Genomic DNA, 16,399 nt, shown 5'->3' on the forward strand with positions numbered 1-16,399 from the left:
AAAAAGGTAATATCTTTGGTTAGCTTGCTAGCTGAACCGTGAAGTCGGCTGTAGGTTGTAAATTGATACTTTGATAAAATATGGCTCAGATTGTGAAACATTGGTAGAGAGTTTGGTTCATTGGCAAACATACCAAATCTTACTTTGTACTTACAAAGTCTCCTACTGACAAAGTCTATTGGAATTTGGAATGCTTCATATTTTGATACTTGATTGGTGTACCTGCTAGTCATCATAGAAGCCAAAAGCCTAGTTGTATACTACTGTGTTTGGATGAGCAAAAAACTTCCTACAGATGTATTTTCATGAAGAAATGGTGAAATCCTTCATTGGTGCACTTAGGGCATGGCTGAGAAATTGATTTTGAATAACACTATACTCATTTCCGCATTTTGACCCCTGTGCTCCGTTCAAAGAAAATCCTAATGAATGTGAGTGATAAACATTCATGTTGCTGCTGACATGTCATAATTCCATTTTGTAATTATTAAAATTATATGTTATGATTTTGTAATAAAATGAAATTTCACATTTTTGTTGCAAAACTTTTTTGGCTCAGTATATATTAAATGAGCTTTTATTTTTCTTCAGCACTATGTCGACAGTTAATTCCAGGATCACCAGCCAACACAGCTCCAGGCATACCTGTCTATGGTCTGACTTCAGGGATCCCATCAACCGTGCCTCGGACAGTAAAACAAGAGTTACCAAGTAGACAGTCGGGAGGTGGTACCGTACATCATCATGGTCCTATACCACCACGGACAGGGTCAGGACCCTCGCATACCAACCTTACAAATAAAATGTCTAATCAACAAAAATCCAGCACTGGAGGACACTCTTCATCTGCCTTTGCTGCTGCTAATAAACTTTTGATGGAGACTAAATCTCACAGTGGACTTAGTTCCACATTCCCTAATCTAACAGCTCTGGCTAATCAGAGCTCGACTGGTCCCTCACCAAAGAAAAAGATTAAAGTGGAAGAGAAACCCCCACCGACGTCTGAAATTGCTAATTACAGGAAACTTGTTCATGATAACAAAATTAAAGAAATGTTAGAAATCAAAGAGAACTATATTGAAAATTTGTCTGAACTGTTTTTCCTGCAAAATGGGGGCAACATGATGGATTATTTTGTATGGACGAAAAGACCAACACCACAATTGGTTAATTTCTTGAAATCTTCAAACATTGATAGTGATGATGAAGAAGATCATGGTTTAGAAAGAAAAATTAATAATGAGGTATGGATGTTAAATTAAATTTTCAGACTTTTTAAGACATCTCCTTATTTTTACATAGAAATAAAAGATGTCTCACAGTGGAAACCTAAACTTTCATTGTGTTGTTACACTTCTGTGTTAAGGTTTTAGAAGGGGTGGAGGAAGTGCAAGGTTCTCTTGATTAAAACTAATATCATTGATGTCATTCACCAATTAGAAAAAGCAACTGCAACATTGATGCATGTATTTAAATTTTCAATTAAAAAAAACCTGATGAAATATTGAACTGCAAGATATAAAAAAAAAAAAGATATTTTATTTTGACTTTGTCACAAAATCATTTGGATGTCAGAAATTTTAATAATGGCAAGATTGATTTCAAAACAATGGTATCTTTTTTTCAGGTGAAGGTTTTAACATGCAGCGGAAGTAATGTTCCTATTGCCACTCCAGTGGCAATATCAACCACACTACCACCATCTGTGGCAGCTCTCAACCAGCAGGGTAGGTTATAATAAACAGCATGCAGTGGCCTGTTTATTTTAAAATATCAAAATAAAAAAGTACTGTAATCTGGTTAATCAATCCAGGACTTTATACTTCAGTAAAAGATATGAATTTACTGCATGTTCATAGTTTACAAATAATAATATAGATTTGCTATCCTGTATTCACACTGCATAGTTCAGCACATTTATGCTCAGAAAAGAATATAATTCAAAACTCGATTGTAAAACATGAATATAACCCATTTATAAATGTAAGTACGGACATGCTTTCCTGAATTTTCATTCATCAGAAATACCGAACTCAATTTGTGAGCCAACATAAAAAAGAAGATGTGGTATGATTGCCAATGAGACAACTGTCCACAAGAGACCAAAATTACACAGACATTAACAACTATAGGTCACCGTACGGCCTTCAACAATGACCAAAGCCCATACCACATAGTCAGCAATGTACAGACACGACAAAGGAACATTTAACCTTGCCAGTAATAAAAATGAAAATTCCATAGCAAAAAATAATTGAACAAAAGTAAACATAACATAACATTGAAAACCAAAGACTGCAACAGAAACCCTTATCAAAACATGCAGTTATAGAAAACGTGAAATGTTAATTGTTATGAAGTTGTATATATCTACAGAGTATGACTATATGTAATTAAGTTAGTAGTTAGCCTTGCATGTAATGACTGTTTTTAGTTATTTAATCTTTCCAATTATTTTATGCATTTTATTTTAAGTTAACAAAAGTATGATCTTGATGTTAAGAAAAACTTGCCTCTGTATTGGCTGTTTCTTATATCACAATTCTTTTAAGGAACATGATTTTTGTAGCCTTCAAATAAAAAAAAATTAAACATTTGAATATTGAAATTACTGCACATGCACAAATGCATATTGCTTGCAATTGCTTATACAATGCAATAAAAGTCTGAACCCTTATAAAGAAAACCTGAAAGAAAATACCAATTATTAATAGTAACATGGTTGAGAAGACAGTCAAAATTTTGACATTTTCAAGTGTTGAAAATTGTATAATTCCAATATGGAAGGTTTAGTCTAGCATATATTTAAATCTGGTTTTATTCATAGCCTGTTTAAATTGATTGTCATGAGTTTTAACGGTTAAGTTATGATTCCATAAACTTAAATAAGTCTTGTCTCTTGATAGTTTTAATTAAATCACCTTGAAAAATTAACTGATTATTTACTGGATAAGTTGTGTTCAGACTTGACCAGATAATTTTTTTAACCCTAAATGTCTTAAAAACCATTAGAAACAAAATGGTTATTGTATTTGAAACAATACTGAGTGGGTTATATTTAAAGCCTTAATAATGTATAGAAGGTTAATCTAATTGGTAGGTATACATAGATGTTGTGGTTTTTGTGTGCTTGGCTGAATGTGACTACACTGCTTTTTAGGTCGTTTAGTAGCTTTTATGTTTAAAGCTCATTTTCGTTTCATCCTGTTTCGATTGATTTTCATCTGATAATTGTAAATAATTCTGTGTTGGGGTTTGCTCCATAAATGGCCATCTATATTAAGTTAATTTCCTACTGATATTTAAAACCTTGCTGTCCAACTTTTATTTTTCATAACTTCAAAATTATTATCAGGCCAGATATATATTATTTTCTGTTCATATTTTGGTTGAAAGGCTGTCATATTTTCAGGTTATACAAAGATGTAAAAGAGTCCCAGTTTACTTTCATGTTAGATATAAAGTTCAGATGTAAATTGCAAAGGTTCAGTTGATTTATTTGAAACAGAATTATCTCTCGTCTCTAGATGGCGAATACAAATGCTTATTTCTGAAAATGGCACAAAAATTCTGAAATTACTTCCAAGACAAACCCCAATGCTATAATTATTTAATAGAAATGAAATGCAAGGGAAAGCCCAATGCTATGATGATTTAACAGGTTTTGAGGTAAAACGCCAAGGAGGTAGACATGGGATGGTGTTTGGTCATGCTCTGCCTATTACGCCACATTCCTCCCCACCTGTCGGCACTGAGTCGTTAGTCACAAGCAGCATTCCTCCACCACAACTGTCATATCTGACAACACAGTCACCAATAGCTGTTCCTCTGTCAGTCATTCAGCCAGGTACACAATTACTGTCTCACTGTAGGTTGTTACGGGAAATATGTCAATTACCACACATAGTTTATATTATTTTTAGAGATGATTGAATTAAGAACTGATTTAACCTTTTACTTTTTTCTAACCATTTTTTGAAAAATTCATAAAACCAAAATACCTTTGAAAAAAAAAACCATTTGACGCTGGTAATTTCTAAAGCCTTATAAAATAACTTGCTTTGAAATCAAAACTAGTGAAGTCTTTTTGTAAGAACAGTTTAATATAACCTTTTAAAAGTAGTTTTCTTTGATAAACCAGGATTTTTTTACTTCAATATGAAAAAAATTAACAATTTTGTTCCAAAGCCTCTTGAAACCAGGTTTCTTGGTAAATTAAAAATAGTAATATACATAATCTGAATTTGTATACATAATCAGTGGTTTGTACACGTCAGATAAATTTAAATATTTATTACATGGAACAAATAGAATGATAAATGATTTAAATGTATATAATTGTTCTATTAATAGAAATGGCACAGTCAGCCATGTCTCCTCCATTGACTGTTTCCAGTTCCTTGATAACGACTGTAACACCAGCTGTGACCATGCCGCAACTACAGAGTCAGCTGACGAAGACCGTTACAGATATTAAACCACTTAGTGTTATCACTTCTATAATAACAAAGTCTGCAAGTTCTCCTGCATTGTAAGTTATCAAAACCACTTAATCTATCACTTTTATGATAAAACTTCTATGTTTACAAAGTATTCACAGTGAACTAAGAAGGACTATTCTGTGTAATAAATTAAAATAGACCCCCAAAAAAAACTAAATATAATATATAAGCCAGAATTTATTTTAAGATTGCATCACAGTGATTGCAATTCTTTGTTATTTTGGCAACATTAATTTGTAGTTTTGCTTCCATACCTGGTCTAACTTGTGACAGGTGTGGCAATGATAACTGCTACATTATTATATTTTCCCATGGCCTGTGTTTACCTTGAATTTGTAAACAAAATATAAGAATAGAAACAAATACAGTAGACCTGGTCCTTAAATTATTACAATGAGTTTTTTGTCGAGCTTGCAACTTTTGTTGCAGAAAGCTCGACATAGGGATAGTGATCCGGCGGCGGTGTTAGCTAACTTCTTAAAAGCTTTATATTTTAGAAGGTGGAAGACCTGGATGCTTCATACTTTGTATATAGATGCCTCATGTTACGAAGTTTCCGTCAGTCACATGTCCAATGTCCTTGACCTCATTTTCATGGTTCAGTGACCACTTGAAAAAAAAGTTCAGATTTTTTGTAATGTTGAATTCTCTCTTATTATAAGTAATAGGATAACTATATTTGATATGTGCGTACCTTGAAAGGTCCTCATTTCATGGATCAGTGAACAAGGTTAAGTTTTGGTGGTCAAGTCCATATCTCAGATACTACAAGCAATAGGGCTAGTGTATTCAGTGTATGGAAGGACTGTAAGGTGTACATGTCCAACTGGCAGGTGTCATCTGACCTTGACCTCATTTTCATGGTTTAGTGGTTATAGTTAAATTTTTGTGTTTTGGTCTGTTTTTCTCATACTATATGCAGTAGGTCTACTATATTTGTTGTATGGAATGATTGTAAGGTGTACCTATCTAGCGGGCAGATGTCATGTGACCTTGACCTCATTTTCGTGGTTAAGTTTTTGAGTTTTGGTCTTTTTATCTAATACTATATGCCATAGGCCATCTATATTTGGTGTGTGGAAATATTTCATGATCTTTATGTCAGTTGCGCAGGTTTTATTTGACCGTGACTTCATTTTCACGGTTCATTGCACAGTGTAAAGTTTTTGTGTTTTGGTCCATTTTTCTTAAACTATAAGTAATAGGTCAACTATATATGTTGTATAGAAGCATTTTTAGCTGTACATGTCTGCCTGGCATGGTTCATCTGACCTTGACCTCATTTTCAAGGTTCATTGGTCTTTGTTTAGTTATCTTGGTTAATGTTAAGTTTATGTGACAGTTGTATTAAAGCTTAGCTTTATACTTAGGACTATCAACATAATATCAATGAATAGTATAGAAGGCGAGACATTTCAGCGTGTGCACTCTTTAAAAAAGGGGGGTATACTGTTTTACCTCTGTCTGTCCTTCCATCAGTCAGTCCGTCTGTCCCATGAATATTTTTGTCGCATTTTTCTCAGGAACTACAATACAAGGATTTCTGAAATTTGGTTTCAGGATTTATCTAAGTCAGCTATACCGTGTGATGCGTTTTCAGATTGATCACTTGACAACTTCCTGTTTACCGAACACTTGTATGATTTTACACATGATAGCCAAGTTGAAAATTTTCGTCACTTTTTTCTCAGGAACTACAATACAAGGATTTCTGAAATTTGGTTTCAGGATTTATCTAAGTCAGCTATACCGTGTGATGCGTTTTCAGATTGATCACTTGACAACTTCCTGTTTACCGAACACTTGTATGATTTTACACATGATAGCCAAGTTGAAAATTTTCGTCACTTTTTTCTCAGGAACTACAATACAAGGATTTCTAAAATTTGGTTTCAGGATTTATATAAGTCAGCTATACCCTGTGATGCGTTTTCAGATTCATCACTCGACAACTTCCTGTTTACCGAAAACTTGCATATTTTTACACTATTAATATTATCCACTTGCGGCGGGGGTATCATCAGTGAGCAGTAGCTCGCAGTTTCACTTGTTTAAAAGAGGGATATAATACCAAATAAACAATAACACACTGACCAGTCCTGTAAAAAACAGCATAGCCACATATGAACTTACCAAAAGGTGACAAAACTTTTCAGAAATAACAAAAATAGAGCAACATGAACATGGTGAAATCAGGAATTAAAACTTGTTTCAACATAGGGATTCTTCCTCAAAAAAGGGTAAATGATTTTTTGGGCCCAATTAAATGGATCTTTAGCAACTTCGGCAATTTAAAATTTTGCATTTCGCATACACTTAAGACTGCATTGTCAAAGCAACTTTCATTATTAAAAGACAAAGGACATTTTAAGAATGGAAGAAGAGGTTGAACTGGTATGTTATTTTGTTTTTATTTATCTAACTGACTTGCATGAAGTGCAGTTGGACCCATAATCACAATAAACTAACCAAACTATTTTACATTAAATTGTAGATCCACTATGGTGAAAAGCCACAAGTCACCACCAATTTCTCCACTGACCACTAGACCATCACAGATATCCTCTGTATATGATGTAGGCTCACAAGAGGCTATTGTAGAGAGAGCTAAACAGGTTTGTCAATATTACTGTTTGATTTGGATATGATGTAGGCTCACAAGAGGCTATTGTAGATAGAGAGCTAAACAGGTGCGTCAATATTACTCTTTGATTTGTATATGATGTAGGCTCACAAGAGGCTATTGTAGAGAGAGCTAAACAGGTGCGTCAATATTACTCTTTGATTTGTATATGATGTAGGCTCACAAGAGGCTATTGTAGAGAGAGAGCTAAACAGGTGCGTCAATATGACTCTTTGATTTATATATGATGTAGGCTCACAAGAGGCTATTGTAGAGAGAGCTAAACAGGTGCGTCAATATTACTCTTTGATTTAGGTAAAATTACAACTTACTGAAAGGACATTTTAAAATTTGCAAATATTTCATTAACTTTAGACCAGAATAATTAAATCGTCATAAGTAGAAGCCAAAGTTAATAGCAAGACTGCATCCAAGTGATGTATTCTTCCTTCATTTTGGCAACATGAATTTGTAGTTTTGCTTCCATACCTGGTCTTACCTGTGACAGGTGTGGCAATGATAACTGCTACATAGTTAAACTTTATCGGATTGCAACTGAAAATCTTAGACCAATAAGTATGTTTTGTGGAATGCACTATTGCCAGAATAATTTTCAAAATTAAGTATTTTGTGTTAGAAACCATTACATAATAGTATCTTTTAAAAATTTAGGAGGCTCAAGTAATGCAGAGAGTTGCAGAGTTAAGAAAAGATGGATTGTGGTCCTCGAGAAGGTTACCCAAAGTTCATGAACCTCCAAGGTGTAAAGGTCATTGGGATTACCTACTAGAAGAAATGCAGTGGTTAGCTGCAGATTTCCAGCAAGAGAGGAAATGGAAAAAAGTGGCAGCTAGAAAGGTGTGTATTACATATCTGTTTTCATGACTGCAGAATATTTCTTTACAGGTGTACTTGGGGCTCACCACATTATGGGGTGCAATAAAACAATAGGTTCTTAATTGATCTTTAATTGGTAGAACTTGCAAATTATTCTTCACTTATATTAATTATTTTATGCCAACTTTATAGCAGGACAATAATCCAATCTGCCTGTCTGTCAGCAGTCAGGTTTTACTTTTTGGAAAAAGCTAGGTTTTGGTGGTATCAACTTATAAATCAGTTTTTTACTTAATTTTGAAATGAATTTTTTTTTCAATTTTTAAATGCCAAAGTAACAAATATCAATGTTGCATGAATTTATGTTCTCTCAGATTGCTAAAATGGTAACCAAACATTTCCTAGAGATGGAACAAAGAGAACAAAAAGCAGAGGAAGAAGAAGGAAAGAAATTAAAGAAAATAGCCAGTCAGATCGCTAAATGTGTTAAAGAATTCTGGTCCAATATTGAAAAGGTAATAACCTATCACCTGTGTTATATATAGCTGGTCTAGAGTGTGCAAGGTTTTAGGTTTTGATCCACTACCACTTTAAAAATCACATTTGCTGCTTCACTGCTAAACATGCAGCATTTAGGAGCAATGATTGGTTAGCTGGGAGAATTAGTCCTCAGGATATGTGGATATATCTACCTGTAAGACTAGCATCGTAAAATAAAAACCCGAGGAAATTTCTTATGATGATGGTCTGTGAAAATTTCAAAATATGGCATGTTTAGTAAATTGTCAGATTTCAGTTAATCAAGAATATCAATTGTTGGAGCCTTTTTATCTGTCATTCCCCAACAAGGATTTACAAATATTTATTTCACTACACTTAAAAAGACAAAAGTATACTGATCTTGAATGTATTTTACAGGTTGTACAATATAAACAACAAAGTCGTCTGGAAGAGAAAAGAAAGAAAGCTTTAGATATCCACTTGAACTTCATAGTGGATCAAACAGAAAAATATTCCACCTGGCTGACTGAAGGATTGAAACAAGGCAGTTCTGTAGGGTCTACAGCAGGCTCTCTGGGTTCACTCAGCGAGGCAGGAGATGGTTAGTATAACATATAAAAATAAGAAGATGTGGTATGATTGCCAATGAGACCATGCATCGGAGACCAAATGAAGTGGGTGTAATCAGATGCAGCAAATTGCCTGGAGATTGTAGGTAAAGGTAATATGTTTGGTTAGCTAAGGCTAGTATACACATTATTTTTATAAATCGAGATTATAAGGCGAAATATTGGTAAATGTTTCGTAAGAGAAGTCTCGTACATAAACCACTAACATCATCCATCAGATGCAGAATACTGTATTAGATCAGCAATGTTAGTTACATTTATTATAGCAGCAAAATACATTGAGTGAAGGTAAAGGTAATATCTTAAGCTAGCTAACAATGAAATCAGTATTAGGTTAGGTTTACTACCCTCCTTACAGAGTAGTCTCTTACAGACAGATCATAGATTGGTTATCTTTCAGACTGGTCTACTCTTCTTTAAGGAGGGTAGTTTACCTAAATTTATAATGACTTGCATGTAATTGTTCAGCAAGCAAGCAAGTTGACCAAATATATTGCCTTTACCTACACATTCAAGGTAGTTTGCTGTAAAGGCAACCATGTGCTTACTTGTGATTGAATTGCACCAGGAAGCTTAAATGTTTCCATGAAAATCAAGAACATTAAATTTTTTTTACATAATTCAATCAATTGAGTACTGTTAATTCAGAAAATATTGTGTGCATTTATAATTGTGATTTTGTCATTTTAATTTTTGAGATATTGAGAAAACGTGTTTAATTCATATACCAAATTTCAAAATGTGAGTTTAAATTATTGCGATACAACCCTGTCGCATTTTTCATATTAATAATAAAAAAGTCGCAATCATTTCTGAATTTACGGTATTCTTGACAGTTCAAATTATATAGTACAATATTTACTGATAAGATTGTCCATACATAGTGGGAATACACTTGCTGGTAAATAATGAACTGAAATCATAGTAAGAGATGTTTATTTATACAGATGAGTTTAAACCAGAGGTTGAGGAATCAGATGATGAAGAAACAATAGAGAAAGAAGAAGAAATGGATGAGGTAAACAATTAACTGATCTATGTGTGTGGCATTTTGAGGCTTGTATATAAGCAAATCTCCAGTTCAAAACATTTTTGCTGCATTTCTTCTTTGATGTTATTTCTATATCACTTTATTGCAATATTACAATAAACAGAATTTCAAAATTGCATCTGCCTTTTTCGTCATAATATTTTAAAATTGACAAAGAGACAACTCTTCACAAGAGATTTTTTTACACAGAAAGGAAAGTCTGACTGCCAGTTAGAAAAAAATTCACAGAAAATTTAGTACTTTTATTTTTCTGGAATTGCCATTTCATATTCTTACTATGAAATAGTCTTGAAGTTGTGATAATTATGGAGTCAAGAGTCACCAGATGTGTAGATTGTTGCCACTTTGGTGCTAGTGATTTCCTACAATAAATCATGGCTTTATGCACTGAGTTCTTGCTTTATCAGAGATACTTGGTTACCTTAGCTTTGGACAGTACTTTATTGCATCCAGAATTGTAAAATAATATTTCTTTAATCCTGTCAGAATTATAACTTATTGATAGAATTATTAGAATGACTTATCTGAAAACTCTGCTTCAGAAATGCTCATTATGATTTAATGATTTTATCATGTTGTAAAAATAAGTGGAAATTATACCTAGTCCTTTCAAAAAGTTTGTACGTTATTGTATAGTGGCCAGCTAAAAGTGATTTTCCAACCCTTTTATTTGGGTCCGAATTTGGGCCCCTGTCCCAAAGAGAAATATGCTCATTTTTTTCCAATTTTTAGCTCTAAAATTCCCAATTGTATATAGACATCATTGTGAAATTTTGTTGGTGTTGTAATGTGGTATTTTGTTTACAAATCTCTTGAATCTTGTTTGCAATACATGCAGTTTTAACTTATTCTTTCTCAGAATGCAAGATTTTGCACCTAATTTTTCAAATTTTTTCTGGAAACCATGTCCCAAAACCCCAATCCAAGTTGTACACAGCTGATGCTGAGTACCATCACTATAAATGAACTAATATATTTCCTTGTTTTCAAAATTCCGATAGGGAACATACTTTATATTATTGTAACAATAAACCAATTTTTGTGACGTTTCGGCCATTGGAAACATTGGTTTATTGTTAAAACTAATATATTTCCCCCAAAATCAAACATTTCGCGAACTTTTATTCCCAATTGCATGGGACCTGGGCCCCCTCCCCTAAACACTAGGAAAATCACTGGCTAAAGCCTGTTTCTGGGTGTGGGATTTTCATGTTGTGTTGAAGAAGCATTGGTGGCCTTGTGTTGTTGTCTGCTCTTTGTTCGAGTTGTTGTCATTTTGACACATTCTCCTCTATTATCAATTTTATTAGAATTGAAGTGTATTAAAATTGCACTAGAGATTTTCTATCCTGTATTTTGTTATTTCAGTCATCAACAAAAGATGAGCTTGAAGCATTACAGAAGGAAAGTGAAGTACCCTTAGAAGATCTGTTGAAGACTTTGCCATCAGACATTTTAGAAAAACCAGCAAGTTTACCTGATGAAGATGAGCTAGAGGAGGCTGAGGTAAGATAGATAAGCTATGTTGGTTTTATACAAAACAGGGAATCTTTATATCACTTTGTCTGATTATTGTCCAGGTTATACATGAAATATATTACTGCTGAACTTAAGCGGTCAACCCATCAATCAGCATCAATGTGAAAGACTAGCATACACACATTTTAAGTTCAATTTTGGAAGTACCAAGGATGTGTATTATTGAAATAACAGGAAGGAATAAAAAGAAATAATGTGATATGATTGCCAATTGGACATCTCTCCATAAGACATCAAATGACACAGAAAATTGAAAGCTGTAGGTCACTACAGCCTTCAACATTGAGCAAATCCATCACCACATAGTTGCCTATAAAAGGCCCTGACATCACAAATGCAAAACAATTCACAGGAGAAAACTAATAGCCTAATTCATGTACAAAAAAATGAACGAAAAACAAATATGTAACGCAGAAACAAATGACAACCTAGATAGTCTTGATAATTCTAAAGTACAAGTAGCAAATTTGAAACATCATTAAATGAGTTTTGTTTATAACAGGATGATGGTAAGGATGAAGAGTTTACAGGAAAGGAAGAAGATGAGGTAGACAAGGAAGAAACAATAGCTGAACAAGAAAAACATGAGAAGAAGACAGACTATAGTAATGAATTAAAAGATCTCGAAGATGAGAGTGATTTACCTATGGACGAGTTGTATAAGAAATATGCTGCTGCTTATGATAGTGACTTTGAGTATGATGAACCAAGTGATGAGGAAGGAGATGATGAAACAGATGAAGAAGAAGAGGAAGAGTCAGAAGGTAAATAAAGGCAACAGTTGTATACTGGTGTTAAAAAGTCGTAAATTGGTTGAGAGAAAAACAATTTGGGTTGCAAACTATAACAGAGGGGGAAAAGGAACACTGAAGTGCAGCAAAAAGCAAAACCTACAGATATAGAAATGAAGTATTTGATAACAAATGCCATATTCCTGACTCGGTGCAGAGCATTTAAACAAAAATATTTGATGCTATTAGATTTAGTTGTTGTAAAAAAAAAAACACTGCAGTGAATTTGAATTTATTTGTTGGTATCAATGTAATGATATGGTTAGCAAAATATTACTGTAAAACCTTACATAAATTTAATGATGATGGGAGCTTGGTACCTTTATAATGCTAACATATCTTAGAATTAACTCATAATTATGGAGTCAAGAGTCACCAGATGTGTAGATTGTTGCCACTTTGGTGCTAGTGATTTCCTACATTAAATCCTGGCTTTATGCACTGAGTTCTTGCTTTATCAGAGATACTTGGTTACCGTAGCTTTGGACAGTTCAGCATTGAAAATATTTCAGAATTTTTTTTGTATATAAAGTTACTATATCTATCATCTGTTTTGTGCTTCAAATCATGCATGTTAAAGAATTTTCTCTTTCTATTTCAGAAGAAGAAGAGGAGGAGGAAGAGGAAGACGAAGTTGATGTAGAAGAGGATGTTGGTTTGGAATCATTGATGGAACAAGATAAAGAACCAGTCAAGGTTAGATAGGAATAATGAACATTACATGATAGAATCATCCCTTTCTCACATTCATGATAGAAATGTTTCTATGATGGGTACCAAGGAGGGGTAAAGCAAAAGGTCTATTTAAAACGCTTCATTGATCTGTTCAGTGATATTGAAGTGTCCTGTCATAGATAACAATTATATAACTGATTCTACAAGTATTTACACAAAATACTAGTAGTTGACTCTATATGGATAAATGGATGGTGATATATTTAGAAACACAAGTCTTGAAACTGTTCCTTAACTTTTACTCCATTAAATAATTATGTGCTATTAATTTCCTTTCTTTTGTATAACCTCTATCCAGCACAAAACTGTTCCTTCAACGAATATTTCATGTTTTATATATTACCATATGATTCTTTCAGGAAGAATTTGATCCAACCGGACCAGGCAAAGAGCTGACAGATATTGCTGCTGAAGCTGCAAGTCTACAACCTAAAGGCTACACATTGGACTCTACTAGTGTAAGGATAATCTTACTAGTATTATAGCACTTCTATCTGTAATGTCAGATTTATAAACATTTGACTTCACCAGTATTAGGACAATCTTACTAATACTTAATGGCACTTTATCAGTTTGTCAGTTCATCATTTGTTTGAATTGATTTGTATTAGTGCCACAGAATAATCCTCTTTCAATTGCTCTGAATGCTTTTGTAGTAGGGCATTCAAATCTCACGAAAGATACATTAACATAAATGTATATATTATAAATGATGGGAGTTTTTAACGTATAGGGCAAAGGTTATCAAGGAAACTATTCACCAATTAAACTGATCATCATGGACTTGAGAACAGAAAGTGGTGATACTGTAAACCTATTTATTTTGAATATTAAGAATGATAACTCAAAAATTAATCTTCTGCAAACATGTAGAACTCCGTTATAATATAAATATTGATTGTTGCTATAAAGTCAGCTAGAAAGGGATAAACACAATAAAATATTAAAGATGGTTTACTTGTTTAAATCATTTATTCATACTAGAATTCACTACTAATGAAGGATGAACCTGGTGTTTTCAAGTAAAATTTAATTGTTGGTTTGTTCCACTTCTTGAGTGTTCTAGTGAAAACAAAACTAAACAGTCTTCAGTGATCAATTAATTTTTAAGATTTTATGAAATATAACAGGACCTGTGTCACTATGGTATTTATACAGTGATATACCTATTGATATTAGTATTAGAGTGATCTATAATACTTAACCCTTTCAACGCTACACAAAAAAATAGAAAAATGGCTGCTGCTGCTGCATTTTTTTTTAGTACATTCATTAGAACAGTATTTTCCTTTTCAGACTGCTGTATCTTTTTTATTATATGAGATACAGAGAAAGTTATTGTATGAAAAATGCTCAGGAGAGCATGAACTGTAATGTTAGGCAATTATTTTACTGAAATTTTTATCAGGTTACCTGCGTTTTCAGGTAATTAACAGGTAAAAGGTGTAATTTATTACATTTGTGTTGAATTTTGAATAAAAACTACTTTTAGTCTTCATTTATTTTGTTGTTTTATCTGCCATATTGTAAAGAAGACACCAGTTGCCCGATTCCGTAGCGTATTGTACCATACATAACGTTTTATGTAATCGTGGCACAAATAAATAGCTCCGTCCTAAAAAATTTCAGTCAACCTCCGTTTTACCCCCTTTTTCTACGTCTCGTAATGATCGATCAAATCATATTTCCCACACGAATTTTATGTAATAAACACATTGAGATAACAAGAAACCTTTTAACTAATCCTCGTTGTAAGTTTCGCCAAGGAAATGCTGAAATTTTTCCATATTTACAGCTTCGTTTCCGATTTCCGCCATTTGCATTTGTCAAAATATTTGTTTTTATTTTCCTTCTATTTTCCTTCTACTGCATGATTTTACTATAAAAATTGTCGGGATTTCAAGCGCAAATGAGACCTTGCATATCCTAGATTCAAACGAGGAAAAATTAGAGAGAACCCGAATGAAAACCGAATGGTTTAAGAGTCCTTATGAAAAATCCTTTTTCATCGCGGCATATGCCGCGAATAGCAGTGGCGAACGGCGTACGTCATCGCGGCATATGCCGTGTATAGCGTTGAAAGGGTTAATGGCACTTCTATCTGTAATGTCAAGTCATCCTTTGTTTGAATTGATTTGTATTAGTGCCACAGAACAATCTTCTTTCAATTGCTCTGAATGCTTTTGTAGTAGGGCATTCAAATCTCACGAAAGATACATTAACACAAATGTATATATTTATTTATTATTCTCTAAATCACTTTAGCACAATGTTTTGATTGTGAAATATTTGACTTACAATAGGTGAAGACAACTATTCCATTCCTGTTAAAGCACACTATGAGAGAGTATCAACATGTAGGACTGGACTGGTTAGCTACCATGTACGAGAAAAGGTTAAATGGTATTCTGGCTGACGAAATGGGTCTGGGCAAGACGATCCAAACAATAGCACTTCTGGCTCATCTGGCTTGTGAAAAAGGTAACTGATGGGGCTGTCTGAAGGCACTTACTTTATCCCATTAATATTTTAAATGTATATATAACATAGGTCTTCAGCTGGTTTTCAGAGTGACCAATCAAATTTATTAGATGTGTTGGGAGTTGACCACCATATATAGGTTTCAGGAAAAGCGTGAACTTCTTGTTATGCTTTTGTAACAAAATCATTTAAAGAAAAAAAAATGCAATTATTTTTGTACTATAAAAAAGGGAAAATTGAAATTGGGCTGAACATTTATACATTAATAGGTACAACTTGAATTTTAAGTATATTATGCCATATTACTTTTAGAATTTGGAATGGAAGGAAATAATTATAACTTGTAGAAATTCTATAGTAAATGTATAAACTAAATTGTTTGCATCTAAATTTTCGAGATTATAAGGCGAAATATTGGTAAATGTTTCGTAAGAGAAGTCTCATACATAAACCACTAACATCATCCATCAGATGCAGTATACTGTATTAGATCAGCAATGTTAGTTACAATTTTAACAAAGATTTAGGAGAGCATAGAGTTTGTAACAGTTTCAGTTATCTACAGACTTCACTTCACAGCAATTACAGTTTTACTGATCTTTGCACAGCATTTGATATAAACTATTTTTTCAGTGATGGCTACCAATTCGATGAACCTAGGCCTCATTTTAATTTCCAGTGCCCTTTGAACATACTTAAATATTCACTTC

General features: G+C 33.3%; 1 protein-coding gene across 6 annotated transcripts in view; it reads left to right on the plus strand.

The window, feature by feature from the left end:
• LOC143075020 (helicase domino-like) overlaps positions 1–16,399 on the plus strand; it is an 82,182-nt gene that overhangs the window by 6,041 nt on the left and 59,742 nt on the right. For 4 of the 6 annotated variants that reach the window (XM_076250246.1, XM_076250248.1, XM_076250251.1 and 1 more), the window contains exons 3-15: positions 592–1,244; positions 1,628–1,727; positions 4,354–4,531; positions 6,997–7,117; positions 7,798–7,983; positions 8,337–8,477; positions 8,881–9,064; positions 10,040–10,110; positions 11,512–11,649; positions 12,185–12,446; positions 13,075–13,169; positions 13,568–13,666; positions 15,512–15,689. In XM_076250246.1, the coding sequence (XP_076106361.1) occupies positions 592–1,244; positions 1,628–1,727; positions 4,354–4,531; positions 6,997–7,117; positions 7,798–7,983; positions 8,337–8,477; positions 8,881–9,064; positions 10,040–10,110; positions 11,512–11,649; positions 12,185–12,446; positions 13,075–13,169; positions 13,568–13,666; positions 15,512–15,689 (2,406 nt within the window). Of the gene's footprint in view, positions 1–591; positions 1,245–1,627; positions 1,728–4,353; positions 4,532–6,996; positions 7,118–7,349; positions 7,414–7,797; positions 7,984–8,336; positions 8,478–8,880; positions 9,065–10,039; positions 10,111–11,511; positions 11,650–12,184; positions 12,447–13,074; positions 13,170–13,567; positions 13,667–15,511; positions 15,690–16,399 lie in introns of those variants that run through there. The other 2 variants (XM_076250247.1, XM_076250252.1) reach the window with 2 other exon arrangements.

The sequence above is a fragment of the Mytilus galloprovincialis genome, chromosome 5 (assembly GCF_965363235.1).
Source record: "Mytilus galloprovincialis chromosome 5, xbMytGall1.hap1.1, whole genome shotgun sequence".
NCBI lineage: Eukaryota > Metazoa > Mollusca > Bivalvia > Mytilida > Mytilidae > Mytilus > Mytilus galloprovincialis.